The 16071-nt window shown below is 43.2% G+C and overlaps 1 protein-coding gene across 5 annotated transcripts in view; it reads right to left on the minus strand.

Moving 5' to 3' along the window:
* nin (ninein (GSK3B interacting protein)) overlaps window positions 1–16071 on the minus strand; it is a 189961-nt gene that overhangs the window by 29573 nt on the left and 144317 nt on the right. For all 5 annotated transcript variants that reach the window (XM_038778397.1, XM_038778396.1, XM_038778394.1 and 2 more), the window contains exons 14-18: window positions 14053–14191; window positions 13361–13482; window positions 10026–10564; window positions 4642–6351; window positions 34–159 (exon numbers count right to left, since the gene is read on the minus strand). In XM_038778397.1, coding sequence (XP_038634325.1) covers window positions 34–159; window positions 4642–6351; window positions 10026–10564; window positions 13361–13482; window positions 14053–14191 — 2636 coding nt within the window. The remainder of the gene's footprint in view (window positions 1–33; window positions 160–4641; window positions 6352–10025; window positions 10565–13360; window positions 13483–14052; window positions 14192–16071) is intronic.

The raw sequence follows: 16071 nt of genomic DNA on the forward strand, positions 1-16071 counted from the left end.
GAAGACCCTCCAGGAGGTTTTACAACAACTTACTTTAATTCTTGTTGCACGTTGTTCAATTCTATGATTTTCTCATGATAAACTCCTTCTTCCTCCCTCAGTGTGGCCTTTTGATCTTTTAAGACGTCATTTGCATCAACGAGTTCTTCAGATTCACCACTGCAGAATAAATAGAAAAAGCTGCAAAACTTTGAGCTCAAGTCTGCCGAATTAAGAAAACGTAAGATGATGATAAAAGGAAAGGAAAGTGAAAAAAGAAAGTTATTCTGAACCTTTGTAATTCATTGATTCAGCACTAGCTGGATATTGTACCTAATTCTGGGTGCCATATTTTAGGAAGGGTTTTAAGGCCTTGGGTAGGGTGCAGAGCAGATTTGCTAGAATGATGGACTTCAATTTTGTGGAAAAGCTAGAGAAGTTGGTTTGTTGTCCTTAGAGCAAAGAAATTTAAGGCAAAATGTCTGAGGAATTTTGATCGGTTGTATGAGGAGAAACTATTTCGAGTGACTAGAGGATTGGTAACCAGAGGACACAAAATTAAAATGATTGACAAAAGACTCGGAGGGGAGACGAGGAGAAATTTATTTTACACCAAGTTGTTAGGATCTGAAATGCACTGCTTGAAAGGATAGTGGAAGTAAATTTAATGTTAACTTACAAAAAGGAATCTGATACATACTTGCAAAGGAAAAATAATTGCAGGGTTCATGGAAGTAACAAGGCTGACATAGGCATGATAGACCGAATGGTCTCCTTCTGTGCTGTATGATTCTGCGAAAGGGGACTGTTTACATCCACCTACGAGGGCAGAGGGAACCTTGCTTAAACATTTCACCCAAAAGACAATGGGCGCGATTCTCCGCTCCCCACGCCGGGTGGGAGAATCGAGGGAGGGCCGGGCGACTCACGACACGCCGCCCTGGCACCCCCTGCTCGGAGAATCGGCGCTCGGCGTTTTTCACGGCGACCGCCGATTCTCCGTCCTGGATGGGCCGAGCGGCCTGACATTCCCGACCTGTTCACGCCGGCGGCAACCACACCTGGTCACTGCCGTCGTGAACATGGCGCCAAAAGTTCGTTTGTGGTTTGTGGGGGGCGGAGAGGGGAGTGAGCACCACGGCCGTGCTCGGGAGGGGGCTGGCCCGCGATCGATGCCCACCGATCGTCGGGCCGGCGTCTCCAAGAGACGCACTCTTTCCCCTCCGCCGCCCCGCAAGATCAAGCTGCCACGTCTTGCGGGGCAGCGGAGGGGAAGACGGCAACCACGCATGCGCGGGTTGGAACCGGCCAACCTGCGCATGCGCGGCTGACGTCACTTAGGTGCCGCCGTTGCGTCATTCTTGGCGCGCCGCCTTGACGCAAGCGTCAAGGCCCGGCGGCTGAGATTTACGGAGCGCGCTCCTAGCCCCCCCCCCCCCCCCCCCCCCCCGGGAGGGGGTATAAGGGGGGGGGGGGGGTGAATAGGGTGTGAGGAGCGGCCTCCGAGGCCGTCGTGAAACTCGGCTGAGTTCACGACGGCCTTCCCTATGCCGCGCGGGAGCGAAGAATTCCGCCCAACTCCTCTAACATGTCACACTGTCTCACCATAGCACAGATTCAAGACGTGCCTGGGCAGAGGGATCTGGTGACTTTGCAGAAAGCCAGTATGCAGGGACAGAGTTTAATTAAAAAGGCAAATGGAATGTTAGCGTTTATTGCAAAAGAACCAGAGTATAAAAATAGAGAAGTATTGATACAATTGTGTCGGGAGTTGGTGAGACCACGCTTGGAATATTGTGTCCAGCTTTGGCTTCCTTATTTGAGGAAGGATGTGGTGGAATTGGAGGCAGTTCAGAGGAGGTTCACCAGACTGATTCCGGGAATGAAAGGCTTGAAGAATGAGGAGAGATTAAACAGTTTGGGCTTATACAGTTCAGAAGGATGAGAGGGGATCTGATCGAGGTATATAAAATATTAAAAGGGATTGATAAAGTAAATGTAGACCAAATGTTCCCACTTGTGGGGCATCTAGAGCGAGAAGTCATGGATATGGGTTGAGAGACAATAGATTTAGAACTGAGATGAGGAGGAACTACTTCTCACAGAGGGTGATAAATTTGTGGAATTCGCTGCTCCATAATGCGGTGAGTCATTAAATGGTTTCAAGAAAGAGATAGATATATTTTTGATTTTAAAAACGAGTTAAAGGGATATGGGCAACAGATAGGGAGGTGGATTTGAGACCAGGAAGAGATTAGCCATGATCTGATTGAAAGGCGGAGCAGGCTTGGAGGGAGGAATTGCCTACTTCTGCTCCTAATTCCTACGTTCCTACTGCACTGATGTGGCAGTCTAGACTAATGATTAAAGTCTACTGATTGGGGCTTGAATCTACAATCTTCTGCCATGGAGGGAAGACTGCTGCTACTGAGGCAAGGCTTCAGTGAACCCCACCACATGTTTCCCAGAAGTGGAGGTCCATAGAATGGGAAACCCTGTTGACGGTGGCAGAACAGGCCATCCCACGGTGACCAATGGTGGGCTGCCTCCACTGCCACAAAACATGCTGTGGGGGGTTGAAAATCCCAGCTATGGACACAAAAGTCTTATCTTGCTAAGTGAGAATTAATCACAATCATTTCTGTAAGGTCTAAATTGCACTGTTAACAGTTTATATCGGGCGGTATTTAATGAATAGTCAGTTCTTTTGGGGAAGACCTGTTGATTTAAGTGTAACTTAACTGAACAGCGACAGTCCTTCCCTGGGATTAAGGATCCCAGAGGCAGAAGTTCTGCCTGCTGACAGATGCCTGCCAATTATAGGCTGGCAGTTCTATTGAATGCCACACCATTGAGGAGGCAGTGGCTGTTGCTGGAGCCCGGGTTACAGGTGAGGGATGGCGGTGGGTGGAGCTCTGGGTGGGGGATCAAGGAACCCTCCTCCTCCCCCACCAAAAGTCTGCAGCTGTCCCTGCATGGTCTTGCTTGATGTGCTACCCACATTGCAAGTCCCCTGCTCGGCTAACACCAACAGTGGCAGGATGAGGTCGTTGGTATTAATTGCCCATATAAGGACCTCAATTTGTGGCAGAGCAGAAAGGCCATCCATGTGCCTTTTCACCACTAAACATCACATGGGAGGGGATTAAACTCAGCCCATTATTTCCACGCACCAGTGTAGATGCATGCATACTAACACAAACACATGGAAAAATAGAAATGTTGATGTTAAAACATTGGCACATTTAAAATGTTTTCTCATTTAGCTATGCAACTATATATTAAGTGTAGTCATGTCTTTATCTTTATTCCGAGATAAGATGTGAACATGCAAATGAACGAAAGGATAAGAAGGATACTGTGTGAGACGGTCAGACATGCAGTGGTGCATTTCACCCGATAGTGCAACAAACTAACACATTAACATTCACCATTCGGTCATGCTTTATGAATAACACGCAAGGTGGTGCATTTTATAATCCACAGTATACCACCGAGATTTTATTTTAAAACAAAGAAAAACTATTTCCCATTCTGAAATATGCTTTGAACGAACATTTGATGTAATCCATCATTTTGTTTCTGTATTTGCAGTTGTCAAGATCTGCTATCTTGATTATGATAATTTAGAATCGTCCATTCCCATTGCTGTCGAATTTACTTCAGTATGTATTAATATTTGCATAATATATTTGGACATCCAACATTTAAATAGTTATAGATGCTATAGACAGGAATATTTGCTCTTATGATGTTTACAAACGCATCAACAAAAGCAACAGGGTGGTAGCAGTAAACACAGTGCTGAATGCTCACAAATTTAAGGCTAGCAACAAAGTTCCATTTTAAACAAACTTAATAACGTGAAATACATAGTTGATTAATATGAAGTAAAATGCATTAATTCTCATTTCCAATTTTCCATGCAAATTTTTTTTTTTTGTATTCCTGCAATGTAATGAAGAAAAGGACAGGAAGAAAATATTGTACATTTCTCCCTCCCCCCTCCAATCATTAACTGAAGTTCAATTTACAAGATTCAACAAGGGCCTTTCTACTTTTAAAGTGGCATTAAACAAGATACAGTAAGAAGTTTTACAACACCAGGTTAAAGCCCAGCAGGTTTGTTTCGAATCACTAGCTTTTGGAGCGCAGCTCCTTCATCAGGCACTCACAACTGCATGAAACATGATGACATTGTATCTCAACAGGGACTAAACATCCATGTTCCTTACAGCGTGCAAATTTCATTTAAAGTAACCATCTGTTGACAATGATACACTTAGGATTTTGTGATTCAAAGCACAATTAACTTCACAATGGTCTCCACGGCAATCTTTAGGAGCAAACACTTCCAAAGAAGGACAAGACATGCCTTAAAGGAGGACAAGAATTCCGTCAATTTATAATCAAGGGACGGAAAATCTAGCCTTTAAAGTCTAGCAAATGCTATAAACAAGATTTCAGTTCAACTAAAAATGCACCACCTTAAAATCACTATGGTTTCCAGCTTACCACATTTCAAAGAAGTCAGCTGTCCATGTGTTTGGGGAAAAAAGCATTGGAAATGAAAGTATGTTATTTTTTCATTTTAACCAAAAAACCTTTATCATAAAGGACTGGGAATTTATTGAAGTTACATAAAGCTTCCTTAATTGTTACCTGTTCATTTTGGCTTGCTGCTGATTTAATTGCTCCTGCAAACTGATGACAGCAACTTTTAACTCAGCATTCTCCTTTTCAGTTTGAGCACTTCTCTTGTGAAGTTCTGAAATGGACACAGCCTTCTCTTCCAATTGTTTGATCCTTTCTTGCAGGCTCATGTTCTGAGCCCTTCCCTTTACTACTTCTCTCTCAGAGATGTCACGTGCAGTCTCTAAGTCTGAAATAACCTTTGCTTTGTCTTGTAACCATTCAATTTTTTCTTGAAGTTGTACCCTCTCCTGGATCATTTCTATTTTTTCATTTTTAAACAGCTCAATAGTTTTTTGTAGATTTGAGAGCTCCAGAGATTTTTCCTCCAATTCCTTTGTGCAACCTTTCAAGCTCGCATTCTGCAGTTTTACTTCTGCGAGTTGCTTCTGAGACTCTTCAAGCACCATTGTGAGAACTTCGGCATTTTCTTGCAACTGTTTGACTTTGTCTTGCCATTCTAGCTTCTTCATTTTCATTTCTGCCATTTCGTTTTTCAACAACTCAATTGTACTTTGTAAGTTTGAGGCCTCCAGTGTTTTTCCTTCTAGTTCCTCCATCCTTACTTTCAGATTTGCATTTTCTGATCTTATTTCTCTCTCAGACAGTTTGGACACCTTCTCCAAGTTTACAAGAGAAGTGACTTTGCCTTGTAGTTTTTCAACCTTAGCTTGAAGTTCAAAATTCACCTTCATTATTTCTGCCTTTTCTCTTTTCAGTCGTTCATTGGCATTCTGTAGGTTTGGCGATTTTCCTTTCAATCCTTTAGAACTTCCTTCTGACCCAAATGTTTCCATCTCTGCGTTATCTTTTTTCAATTCTTCATGTGCTAATTTTGTTACAAGTGGCAATGTTTCTTTCTCCAGCTGTAGCACTTTCTCCTGTGGCTGGGGGATCTTACTTTTCGTTTCTTTATTTCTTCCCTCCTTATTTCTTCCCTCCAATTTGTTGTTGGACTTCTGCTTTTCACCAAAGGCCACCATGTTCTCTTCCATATTTTTGATTTTCTCTCGCAATCTGGTGACTTCTGAACACTGTTCGGCCTTTTCTTTTTCAATCTCTTCATGTGCTACCTGGAGTTGAACAGAAACCATGGCGTTGTTTTCGTCTAATCTAAGTTTTTCCAATTTCAGCCTATTTTTTTCTGATTCAGATTCTGCTGTCACCTTTTCAATCAACACTCTGGCCTGTTCCTGCTTGGCCTCGGCCTCAGCCAATTGTTCTTCTTTCTTTTGTAATTGCATTTTCAATTCCTCCCTCAAGTTGCTAATTTCATCTTTCAAAGTACTCTCTTTCTTCATGGTGGCAGCTTTTAACTCCCCCAGTTCCCCCTGCAGTTGCTGGTGCTCAGAAGCTAATTTATTTAATTCATCTTTGCAAGATTTCTCTAAACTGTCTCTCTCTTCAGTGAGCATCTGAAAAAGTAAAGTTTTCTCTTGTAACATTTCCTTCAGCTTTTCCTTTTCATCTTCATTTTCCTGCAAAAGCTCATATTTTTCAAATTCCCACTGCCCTTTCTCCTCATGAAGTTGATTTTCAAGTTGTAAAAGTTCTTGTTGGTATTTTTCCTCAAGTTCAGATGTCTCTTCTTTGAATTTAAGGATGATTGTTTGATGTTCTTTAGCAAACTGGGCTTCCATCTCAGAAATCTTCTGGTTAAATTCATTTTCCATGCTTTTCCTATGTGATAATTAGAAATATTACAAATCAATCTCAGCTGAGGCAGTAGTGAGGATACTTTAAATTACACTAATAGAATAGAGAAAAATTCTCATGGAGCCAATTTCTGATTACCATCCACTGGTACCTCTGGAACTGTGCTTGTGAAGAGATTGGGTGAGGACATCTTCAGATTCACCTCTGGTGACCCTCAATGTTAAATAGTAAAGCGACCCACAGGGCCAAATTAATATTAGGTCTCAGAGGAAATTGGGTGTCCATGGAACTGTAACACATCAAGGATTCAATGGGAGGGGCAAAATTGATAGGTTTCAAAAATGGGTGAGGTAATCATGATGCGATTAACCTAAACCCATTGCTTGATGCAGGCAGCATGCCAATTTCATGCTGCCGACTAGTTTAAACAATTGCTGCCTACAGCCATTGCCAAATGTCCTGTTGCATAGGTGCACGCCTCAGCAGGGTGCCTGAATTTAGGTGAAGCTAACACCACTTGCAACTGTCCTGTTAAAAGCCAACCTGCACCTCTTAGGAAATCAGAAACACAAAGGGACTTATGAGTTATGGTTCAAGATTCTCTGAATGGTTAATATGTAGGTTCACTTGGCAGTTAGGAAGGCAAATGCAATGTTAGCATTCATGTCGAGAGGGGTAGAATACAAGAGAAGGGATGTACTTCTGAGGCTGCAAAAGGCTCTGGTCAGCCCCCATTTGGAGTATTGTGGTCAGTTTTGGACCCCCTATCTGAGGAAGGATGTGCTGGCTGGGAAAGGGTCCAGAGGAGGTTCACAAGAAGAATCCATGGAAAGAAGAGCTTGTCATATGAGGAGCGGTTGAGGACTCTAGGTCTGTACTCATTGGAGTTTAGAACGATGAGGGGGATCTAATTGAAAATTATAGAACACTGAGAGGCCTAGATAGAGTGGATGTGGAGAGGACATTTCCACTAGTAGGAATAACTAAAACCCGAGGGCACAGCCTCAGACTGAAGAGATGATACTTTAAAACTGAGATGAGGAGGAATTTCTTTAGCCAGAAGGTGGTGAATCTTTGGAATTCTTTGCCACAGAAGGCTGTGGAGGCCAAGTCACTGAGTGTCTTTAAGACAGATAGAAATCACTTCTCGGCCTTTGGCTAAGATGAGTGTGGGATCAGGTGTAATGCCTGGATCTGGTATGTCTCTCTTGTGGGTACCATGAATTGGATTCAATTTGAATTGTTTTTTGGAGCAGGCAAGGAGCTGGATTAGGGGTTTGCCCCTGCACATTCTGATCTCTGGCTTTGTAACTCAGAAAAAATAATAAAAAAGAGATAGATAGGTTATTTATTAGCAAGGGAATCAGGGATTATGGGGAGAAGGCAGGAGAATGGGGATGAGAAACAATCAGCCTTGATTGAATGGCAGAGCAGACTTGATGGGCCAAATGGCCTAATTCTGTTCCTATGTCTTATGGTCTTAAAGCAGAGGCTTATTTTGGCTAGATCAGTTGCTGGACCTGTTTGTGGAAGAGAATCTGTGCAGGAATAAGAATTACAAACCCGTCGGCTTCACATCAGTGGTGGGAAAAACCTCTACTACAGGGGAGAATAGAAGAACATCTTGATACCAAAATTATAACAATGAATAGTCAGCATGAACTTCAAAAAGGAAAATTTTGCTTGAAAAACATTGGAGTTTTTTTTAAGGATATAGTGAATTAATTTATTTAAACAATAGTAATGTGTAGATGTAATTTATCTGGATTTTCAAATAGTCTCAGATAAAGTGCTCTATTATAAACTAATGAACAAGGTCCGAGAATGTGGAGTCTGTGTAGTTACTTAGATGGCAAAAGGCGAGAAGTGGTGTTTCACAAGGATCGGTGATGGGATTACTGATGTTCACAATTTACAAGAGTAATTTAGACTTTGTAATCAAGCTAACAATTTCTAAATTAAATTTTTTTTTTTTTTAAAGTATCCAATTAATTTTTTCCCCTATTAAAGGACAATTTAGTGTGCCCAACCAACCTACCCTGCACATCTTTGGGTTGTGGGGATGAGACCCACGCAGACACAGGGAGAACGTACAGACTCCACACGGGCAGTGACCCAGAGCCGGGATCGAACCCGGGTCATCGGCACCGTAAGGCAGCAGTGCTAACCAATGCACCACTGTGCCGCCCTTAGCAATCTCTAAATTTGCAGACGACATAAAATCTGTTGTGGCGAGGAGGGGGAGGGGGGATGGGAAATAATCAATACTAAGGGGGACTGCAACAAGTTTCATGAAAACATTAATAACTTGCAGAATGGACAAATAATTGACAAATTAAGTTCAACACAGATCAACGTGGATTGTACATTTAGGTTGGAAGAATGGGGAGGTCAGTCACAAGTAGGCTTACATTAATACTGCAATTAAGTTACTGTGAAAATCCCCTTATTTCTTGGAAGGTGCAAGTCTAAGTGGAGTAGAGGAATTAAGAGATCTCAGAGTACACCAATCATTAAAAATTGCTTCACAGGTTAGCAAAGTCTCAAAAAAAAAGAAAACAATCACTCGGCTTAATTTCTTGAGGGACAGAATTTTAATGTACGGAAGTTATGCTAAACCTGTATCGAACCTTGGTTAGACTACAGTTAAGAGCACTATGTGCATATAGAGACCCTGGAGAGGTTGTGGAGAAGATTCACTAGGATGATACAAAAAAATGGATGGGTCTCTTTACTCAGCACTGACAGGCTGGCACTGCCAAGGGCTGGGACCTGAGAGGGGTCATGGCCATGAAAGAGGGCACACGAAGGGGTGGGGTGGTCCTGAAGGGGGCGCATGGAGGGAAAATGGCTCTCCTCCAAGGTGGATATAGCCTAGTATTGAGAGCCCTTCTTCCCCCACCTCCAACTCTTCTGCCAGCTTGTCCTGCTCTGTGTGGGCTCTGTTCATTCTCCAAGTCATGATGCATTCCAAGTGGAATGCCTAATGGTGAACCCATATCTGGGACCGACAAGTTTGTGCAGAATCCTTGAAGTTAGCAAAACATTCTTCAATACCTGCTCTGTAGACTGATGCAATTTTATAGAACTGTAGAAAGCGCAAAGCACCTCGATAATAGCAGCAACAGTCAGTAGAAATCAAGCAGTAACTACCTTGCAAGTAGTTGATGATGCCTCTAAATATTGTTGGTAGGGTTAGGGAGACGGGGTAGACATAGGGGTTATTTCCTGATGTTGAGCGAATATTTTGCTGTGCATTTTTAAGCGATGGCATTGGCTGGAGCACTGAGTTCCAAAGTAGCCACACTGGTGGCAAATGTGTTATACACTGGTTAACATCACGATCCACCAATATTTCTGGTGGCCATACGCTGTGTGCACGATAGAACTCTGACCAAATTGTATCCAGCGCAGTTGCACCAGAAATGTGTATGCACACTATGCATGTGATTTTGGAGCCAAAATGGCTGAAAAGGGACGCTAAGTTGTCCTTTGAACCCAATACCGAAAAAGCTGTAAAACTGCAAGAATTAGGTTACATTTTAAATCAGAAATTGTCAAAAGTCTAAAGCTGAAATTTCTAATTTCAATCCACCACTTGCCATCCTGTTTACAATCCTGGAATAGTCTTTAATATTTAAGTTACCCACCTATTTTAGATCAAGATATTTCATAACATTCTTCGCTCTGATCCTTACCTTTCCTGCAGTAGTTCATTTTGCTTTTCATGCAAAAGATTCCGTTGCAACTCTTCTTTCTCCTTTTCAAGGTTTTGCCTGACTTCAGAGATTTGTGTGTGGTAAATCTGCTCTAGCTCCATTTTTTCTCTTCGGAATGTTTCCTTCAGTTCTTTTCTTTGACCTTCCAGTTCCACTTCAGTGGCATTCAGCCTTTCTAATAATTCTTCTTTCTCCTTGTGGAGACATTGGCTTACTTGATTTACTTTGCTTTGTAGTATTTCTTCATGTTCCTGTTTCAACTGCATCTCCATCTGTGCTTTATCTACATTAAACCCATTCTGCAGTTCAACTTTTTCTTCTTTGTGTTTACATTCAGTTGTACGCTGTAGTATTCTAAGGGTCTCAATCTCCTCTTCAAGTTCTGAAATATGGCTTCTGAGTTCATTAAGCTCATCATTCATTTTTGAAATCTCATTGCTGTGCTCCTGGTTAACACCATCTTTCGCCAATTCATATTTAACTTTTGTTTCTTCCACCTGCTCCTGGTAATAATTTACCTGAAATAGTATATTGGCGAAAATATCACATAGCATGCTAGCAATTTGGACACAGATGTTACATGCACACCCATGCATAGAGATGCTCCTCCCCATGTCTTCCCAACCCAAGGATGCAAAACGTCATCAAATATAAGAATCAGAGATGGTAAACTAGTACTATATAGTTATTAGTACTATGCAATGACCATTCGAACAACACCCAAGACGCTCGATAACATTCAGGACAAAGTAACCCTCTTCACTGGCACCCTATTCACCACCTTAAACATTTACTTCCTTCACCACCAGTATGTACCATCCACAAAATGCACTGCAGCAACTTGCGATGACACCTTCAAAAGCACCTTCTAAACCCCTGAATGCATTTTAATATAATTAACAAGCCCCCTCGCCACATGATCCCCACTCACTTAATAATCATACCTCATCAAATCAACGAGGTTTACGATAGGTTTCTGAAGAGGGAATCCCACCAGGGGCACCAAGGTAAGTATAGCCCCCGAGGGGAGGGAGGCATGCCCATGTCACCATCCCCCTGACACAGGTTGGCACTGACAACCTGGCAGTTGAAACTTGTGCCAGAGGCAGTGTTGGGATGGGCCCTCTGGGAAGCCCATGGGAGGGGTTCGCCTTATGCGAGTTGGGGAGGGCTGATACCTGTGAGGGGGGGGGCTGCGCCTGAGACTGCTGTGTTGGTGGTGTGGGTTGGGGGGTGCTTGTGAAGGGGGGGGGGTCCTCTGTATTCATGGAGGGGCTCTTACTTTCTGTGCTAATCAGGGTGCCCTTTCAAGATAGCTCTGTGGAGTTGCCCTTGCTGACCGGCTCTATCAGGCCACGCCCTGCCAGACTGACAGCAAAAACCACACCCACTCATTTTAGTTTTCCCCATCGTGCCAGAAAAGTGGGTCTAACAACTGGCTGTGCAGCTGGAGAACTACAGACTAGCTTTCAGTCAGATCCCGGAATTCTGAAAAATGAAATGAAATGAAATGAAAATCGCTTATTGTCACGAGTAGGCTTCAATGAAGTTACTGTGAAAAGCCCCTAGTCGCCACATTCCGGCACCTGTCCGGGGAGGCTGGTACGGGAATCGAACCATGCTGCTGGCCTGCTTGGTCTGCTTTAAAAGCCAGCGATTTAGCCTTGTGAGCTAAACCAGCCCCTTATTCTGACAAAATATGGGAAAATTCCACCCTATGGGCATTCCTACACTACATGTACTATAGCTATTCAAAGCACCAGTTCACCATCACGATTTCAAGGTCAACCATGAAACAACAGTATATGCTGGACTTGCCAACAAGGCTCACATCCCATGGGTGAATCATATAAGTAAATTTAGCTACCAAAACCATAGATAGCCGAGGTGTCCAAGTATAAAATCTTGTCGGTGCACTTGGTGATTGAAGAGATTTTATTTTGATCAGTGACCCACTACGCTTTGTTAAAAAATTCTCAGATTTCAAACTTTTCTCACCAAAACAGAATTGCTTATCAAATATTTAAATATGTGAACACTACAGTGCGGTTTGCCTAGGAACATTAATATGAGACTTTTAATTTAGTTGAAAATTTTATGCTGACCGTCGACCAATAACCAAATGTCTTGCCTGGATTCTCCGCACCCCGACACCGAAATCGCAACCGGTGCGGAGAATCCATTTCCCCGCACGGAATCAGGACGTGTGCCGGTTCCCCGATTCTGTGGACCCCAGTATGCCGCGCGGCGTCTACCTGGGGCCATTGCTGGAGGCCCGTTCCGCCATTCTCTGCCCCCAACCGGCCAAAGTCCAGACGGCGTGGAGCACTCATGGTCCGGCCGGTCAGGAAACTAGTATGGCGACTCAGTCCGTGGCTGCCCTAGTTGGGGGCGGCCCAGCGGAGGGCAGGGGGGGCCTTATACGCAGTCGCAATGTTTGGGCGGGCAGTCAGCGTCAGACACGTGGCCGATCGGGGGGGGGGTGGGGGGTCTATTTTTAGTGTCCAGCTCCGTGGTCTGAGTCCGCCATGGAGCATGGCGCGGCCGCTGGAGGCTGCCGCCGTGCGTGGCCTCCAACCCGGAAGTGCGGGGGCCCATATCTGCAACAAAAGCTTCTAGATTTACGTCAGATCCCTGCTAGGCCCCCTGCAGGGCGAGGAATATGTGGCCCTTTCATGCCGGTTTTTCTGGCATGAAAGTCCACAGTCTTTACGACGGCGTGCAGACAGAAATAGTTAGCTGCTGATGTTACTGCAGTGATATCAGAGTGTGGGTGGAGCTAAGCTCTGCTTCTGCTTCTCAGTTTCACTTTGAGAAAAAGCTTGGGTGTGTCTGGGTTTTCCAGCGAGCTGCAGCTGACATTAAACAAAGAGCTGTCCTGTTTATCTCTGCCATCCAAAGACTATCTCTAGATCATTTGGTGAATTCAGAATTATAAATGTTTTCAATAGTGAATGTGAACCTAATGTGCTCCTGTTTAAAGGTTTGTTAAGTCTTTTGGATGTTAAAAGGACAGCTTAAAGGATTACTTAGTGTTGTAGTCTTTGGGGTTATCTTTGAATTAATGGTTGCTAAGATATTCGTTGTTCATTTTGAAAACGTTAATTTGAGTTCATAGAATAAACATTGTTTTGTTTTAAAAAATACTTGTCCATTTCTGCTGTACCACACCTGCAGAGTGGGCCGTGTGCTCCCCATACCACAATCTATTAAAAATTGTGGGTCAGGTGAACTCCATGATACACTTTGGGGGTTCTCTAAACCCTGACCCATAACAATAATATCAGAGAATACAGCCCTTTGTTTTTACTTGCCTTAGCTTCAAGCTCAATTTTCAAACTGTCAACTGCCTGATGGTGCTGCTCTTTAATTTGTTCTATGACCATTTCTGCTTCCAAACTCATGTTTAACGGATTACATTCTTCAGAACCAAAACCTGAAAAAGACATTTTGCCAAAAATGAGTCAGAATTTGGAAATGCAAAATTATTTTGCGATGAGTTATTTTCAATACTCCTGCCCTTATTCCGATAAAAGATTTTTGCCACTCCTCTGGAAGAAAATCAAGAATGTGGCAGTGAATGCAGGATATATCCGATTCAACATTAGCATCATGCCAAAATGAAAAGAACAATTTCTAAATGAACTAAAAGTATTTATCTTTCTCTTTAAATATTTCTGAAATGTAGTGAAAAAAATGAAATGAAAATCGCTTATTGTCACGAGTAGGCTTCAATGAAGTTACTGTGAAAAGCCCCTAGTCGCCACATTCCGGCGCCTGTCCGGGGAGGCTGGTACGGGAATCAAACCGTGCTGCTGGCCTGCTTGGTCTGCTTTAAAAGCCAGCGATTTAGCCCATTGAGCTAAACCAGCCCCAGTAGTAAAGTCTACATGAAGATTTAGGCCACAATAGGGTCTTCGCAGATCATAAATTTAATAATGCGTGGCTGAATATTTCAAGAAACCAAACTTAAGTTCAAAAGCTTGGTCTTTCCTTGTCGCAATACCTTGATCGCAGTCGACAACATCGCTTTTATTCTCCAGTTCCTCTGCCAAAGAACTTCTTATTAATGGTTTAAAACTTTTCCCCTGTGTTTGGTAGATTTGTAGCTCAGACTGGAGCTCATCAATCCGGTCCTGGAGCTCCTAGATTACGGACATAATTTAAAAATAAATATATAAAAATTTCAACTAAAAAGTAATCAACTTTCTTTTCCAACCTTGCAACACAGGATGTTCAATTTCAGTCTTCACTTTACAGTTTCCTCTCCCTGTAATGTTTCTAACATGCCGAAGATACTTCCCAAAACTGTACTAGTAGACATCTGTAACCAATTCCTAGATGCGAAACTCAGGATATTGACTGATCTGCTCTTCTTGAAGGGAACTAACACATATCTGCTTTCTTCTATCCCTGGTGGTTGGTTGACTTGGCAGCACTGCTCTCACCAAGCCTGTCTCCAGGTTGTGGGTTCAAGCCCCACTCCAGGGCATGTTCTGAGTTGATACTTTAGCACAGCACTGAGGGAGTCCTGCATTGTTGGAAATGCAGCTCTTTGGGTGAGATAATGAACATGGCCCAATCTGCTGCTCCAGTGATTCAGCAAGATGTAGAAAAATCTTATGTCATCTTCAAGAAAAGCAGGAAGTTCTCCACGTAGCCGCACATCCGGACACTCCACAATGTGATTGTTTGGTACCTCAATATTTTGTTGACCAAAAGGCCATCTCAAGAAAACCTTTCATCATCAAATAAGGATGTCTTCCTAATGCCAACGGATGACGACTATCTTCAGAAAGAAGCCGCTGCACACTCCCAGAGATTCTCCCAGAAAAAGTTTTAATTTCTTCCAGCAGCCTCTGCACTTTGCATAATTTCATCTATCATAATTTCATTCTTCATCTCGGACAACCTTGTCACCTGACCTGTAAACTCATCAGTCTCTTGTCCTCTTTAAAACTCTCTATTCAAAGGAATAATTCATATTTATGGTCACCCCACAATTCCTGACAGCTCCCACGATCCCCCTACTCCAGTGATTCTAAAACTGACAAAGCTATCTCCAATTATTCCTTATTCGCTACCACGTCCTAATACCCTCTTTCAGCTGCACTTCGTTCACCTGCTTCCACTTCCCAATGTTCTCTTTCAGCTGCACATCCTCCTGCATCAGCATCTGGAAAACCTCCATCAGCATCTGGAAAAACCCCATTCCATATACGTTTTAATCACATTGAAACTTTTAACTGTCTAGCCCGAATGATGAACCCATCAGATAAATAGGATGGTCGCAAAAATGTGGAGGACTGTAATTTACTCCATAGTATTGGGCAGATGCAGGGTGGTCTGACAATGGGGAAAATGCATGAGGTGATTGGGAGAAATTCTGCCGAATCCCTCTTGCAGCTGCCTATGGTTTGGGCTCCTACATGCTCAGAGCTCCTCACGTTCTTCAACGGCATCTTCCAATTGGTCAACAGAAAGTTCTTGCTCCAGCTGCTCCATGTGAGCACCTCTTGAAATTGAGGCTGACTAGAATGATCCTGGATGCTATGGCTTGAGTGTCCTTGGGGCACCTCTAAGGGTTGAGGCATTGGTATCTCTGCGTTAACATGCCTATCATGTTCTCAATAATTGATCTGATGGAGATGCTCATAACTTGGTATTAGTGCTCCGCTCCTGTCTGAGGATCTGAAGAAGGGTCATGAGTTAAAGGCACAGGCCACATGATCCAATCCTCAACTTACTGGGTGGGTATCAGCAAATAATGGGCGCACAGTGGACTACTATAACATGAATACTTTGAGTGTTACCAGGGAAGTGGAGCATTCACCTTCAATGTCCAGTGCAGATGGTCACACACAAGCTGAGCAATAATGGAACAGAAACTCTTGCAGTTCATGTAAGGACCATCCCATGTTTTCAGAAGTACATAAGGCATGCCATTAAGAACTTTTTAGTAATCTGTCATTTCAAAATGTTATTTTCGGAAACATGCACATGGTTTGACAGCATTCACTCTGAA

Source organism: Scyliorhinus canicula, chromosome 2 (assembly GCF_902713615.1).
Source record: "Scyliorhinus canicula chromosome 2, sScyCan1.1, whole genome shotgun sequence".
Taxonomy (NCBI): domain Eukaryota; kingdom Metazoa; phylum Chordata; class Chondrichthyes; order Carcharhiniformes; family Scyliorhinidae; genus Scyliorhinus; species Scyliorhinus canicula.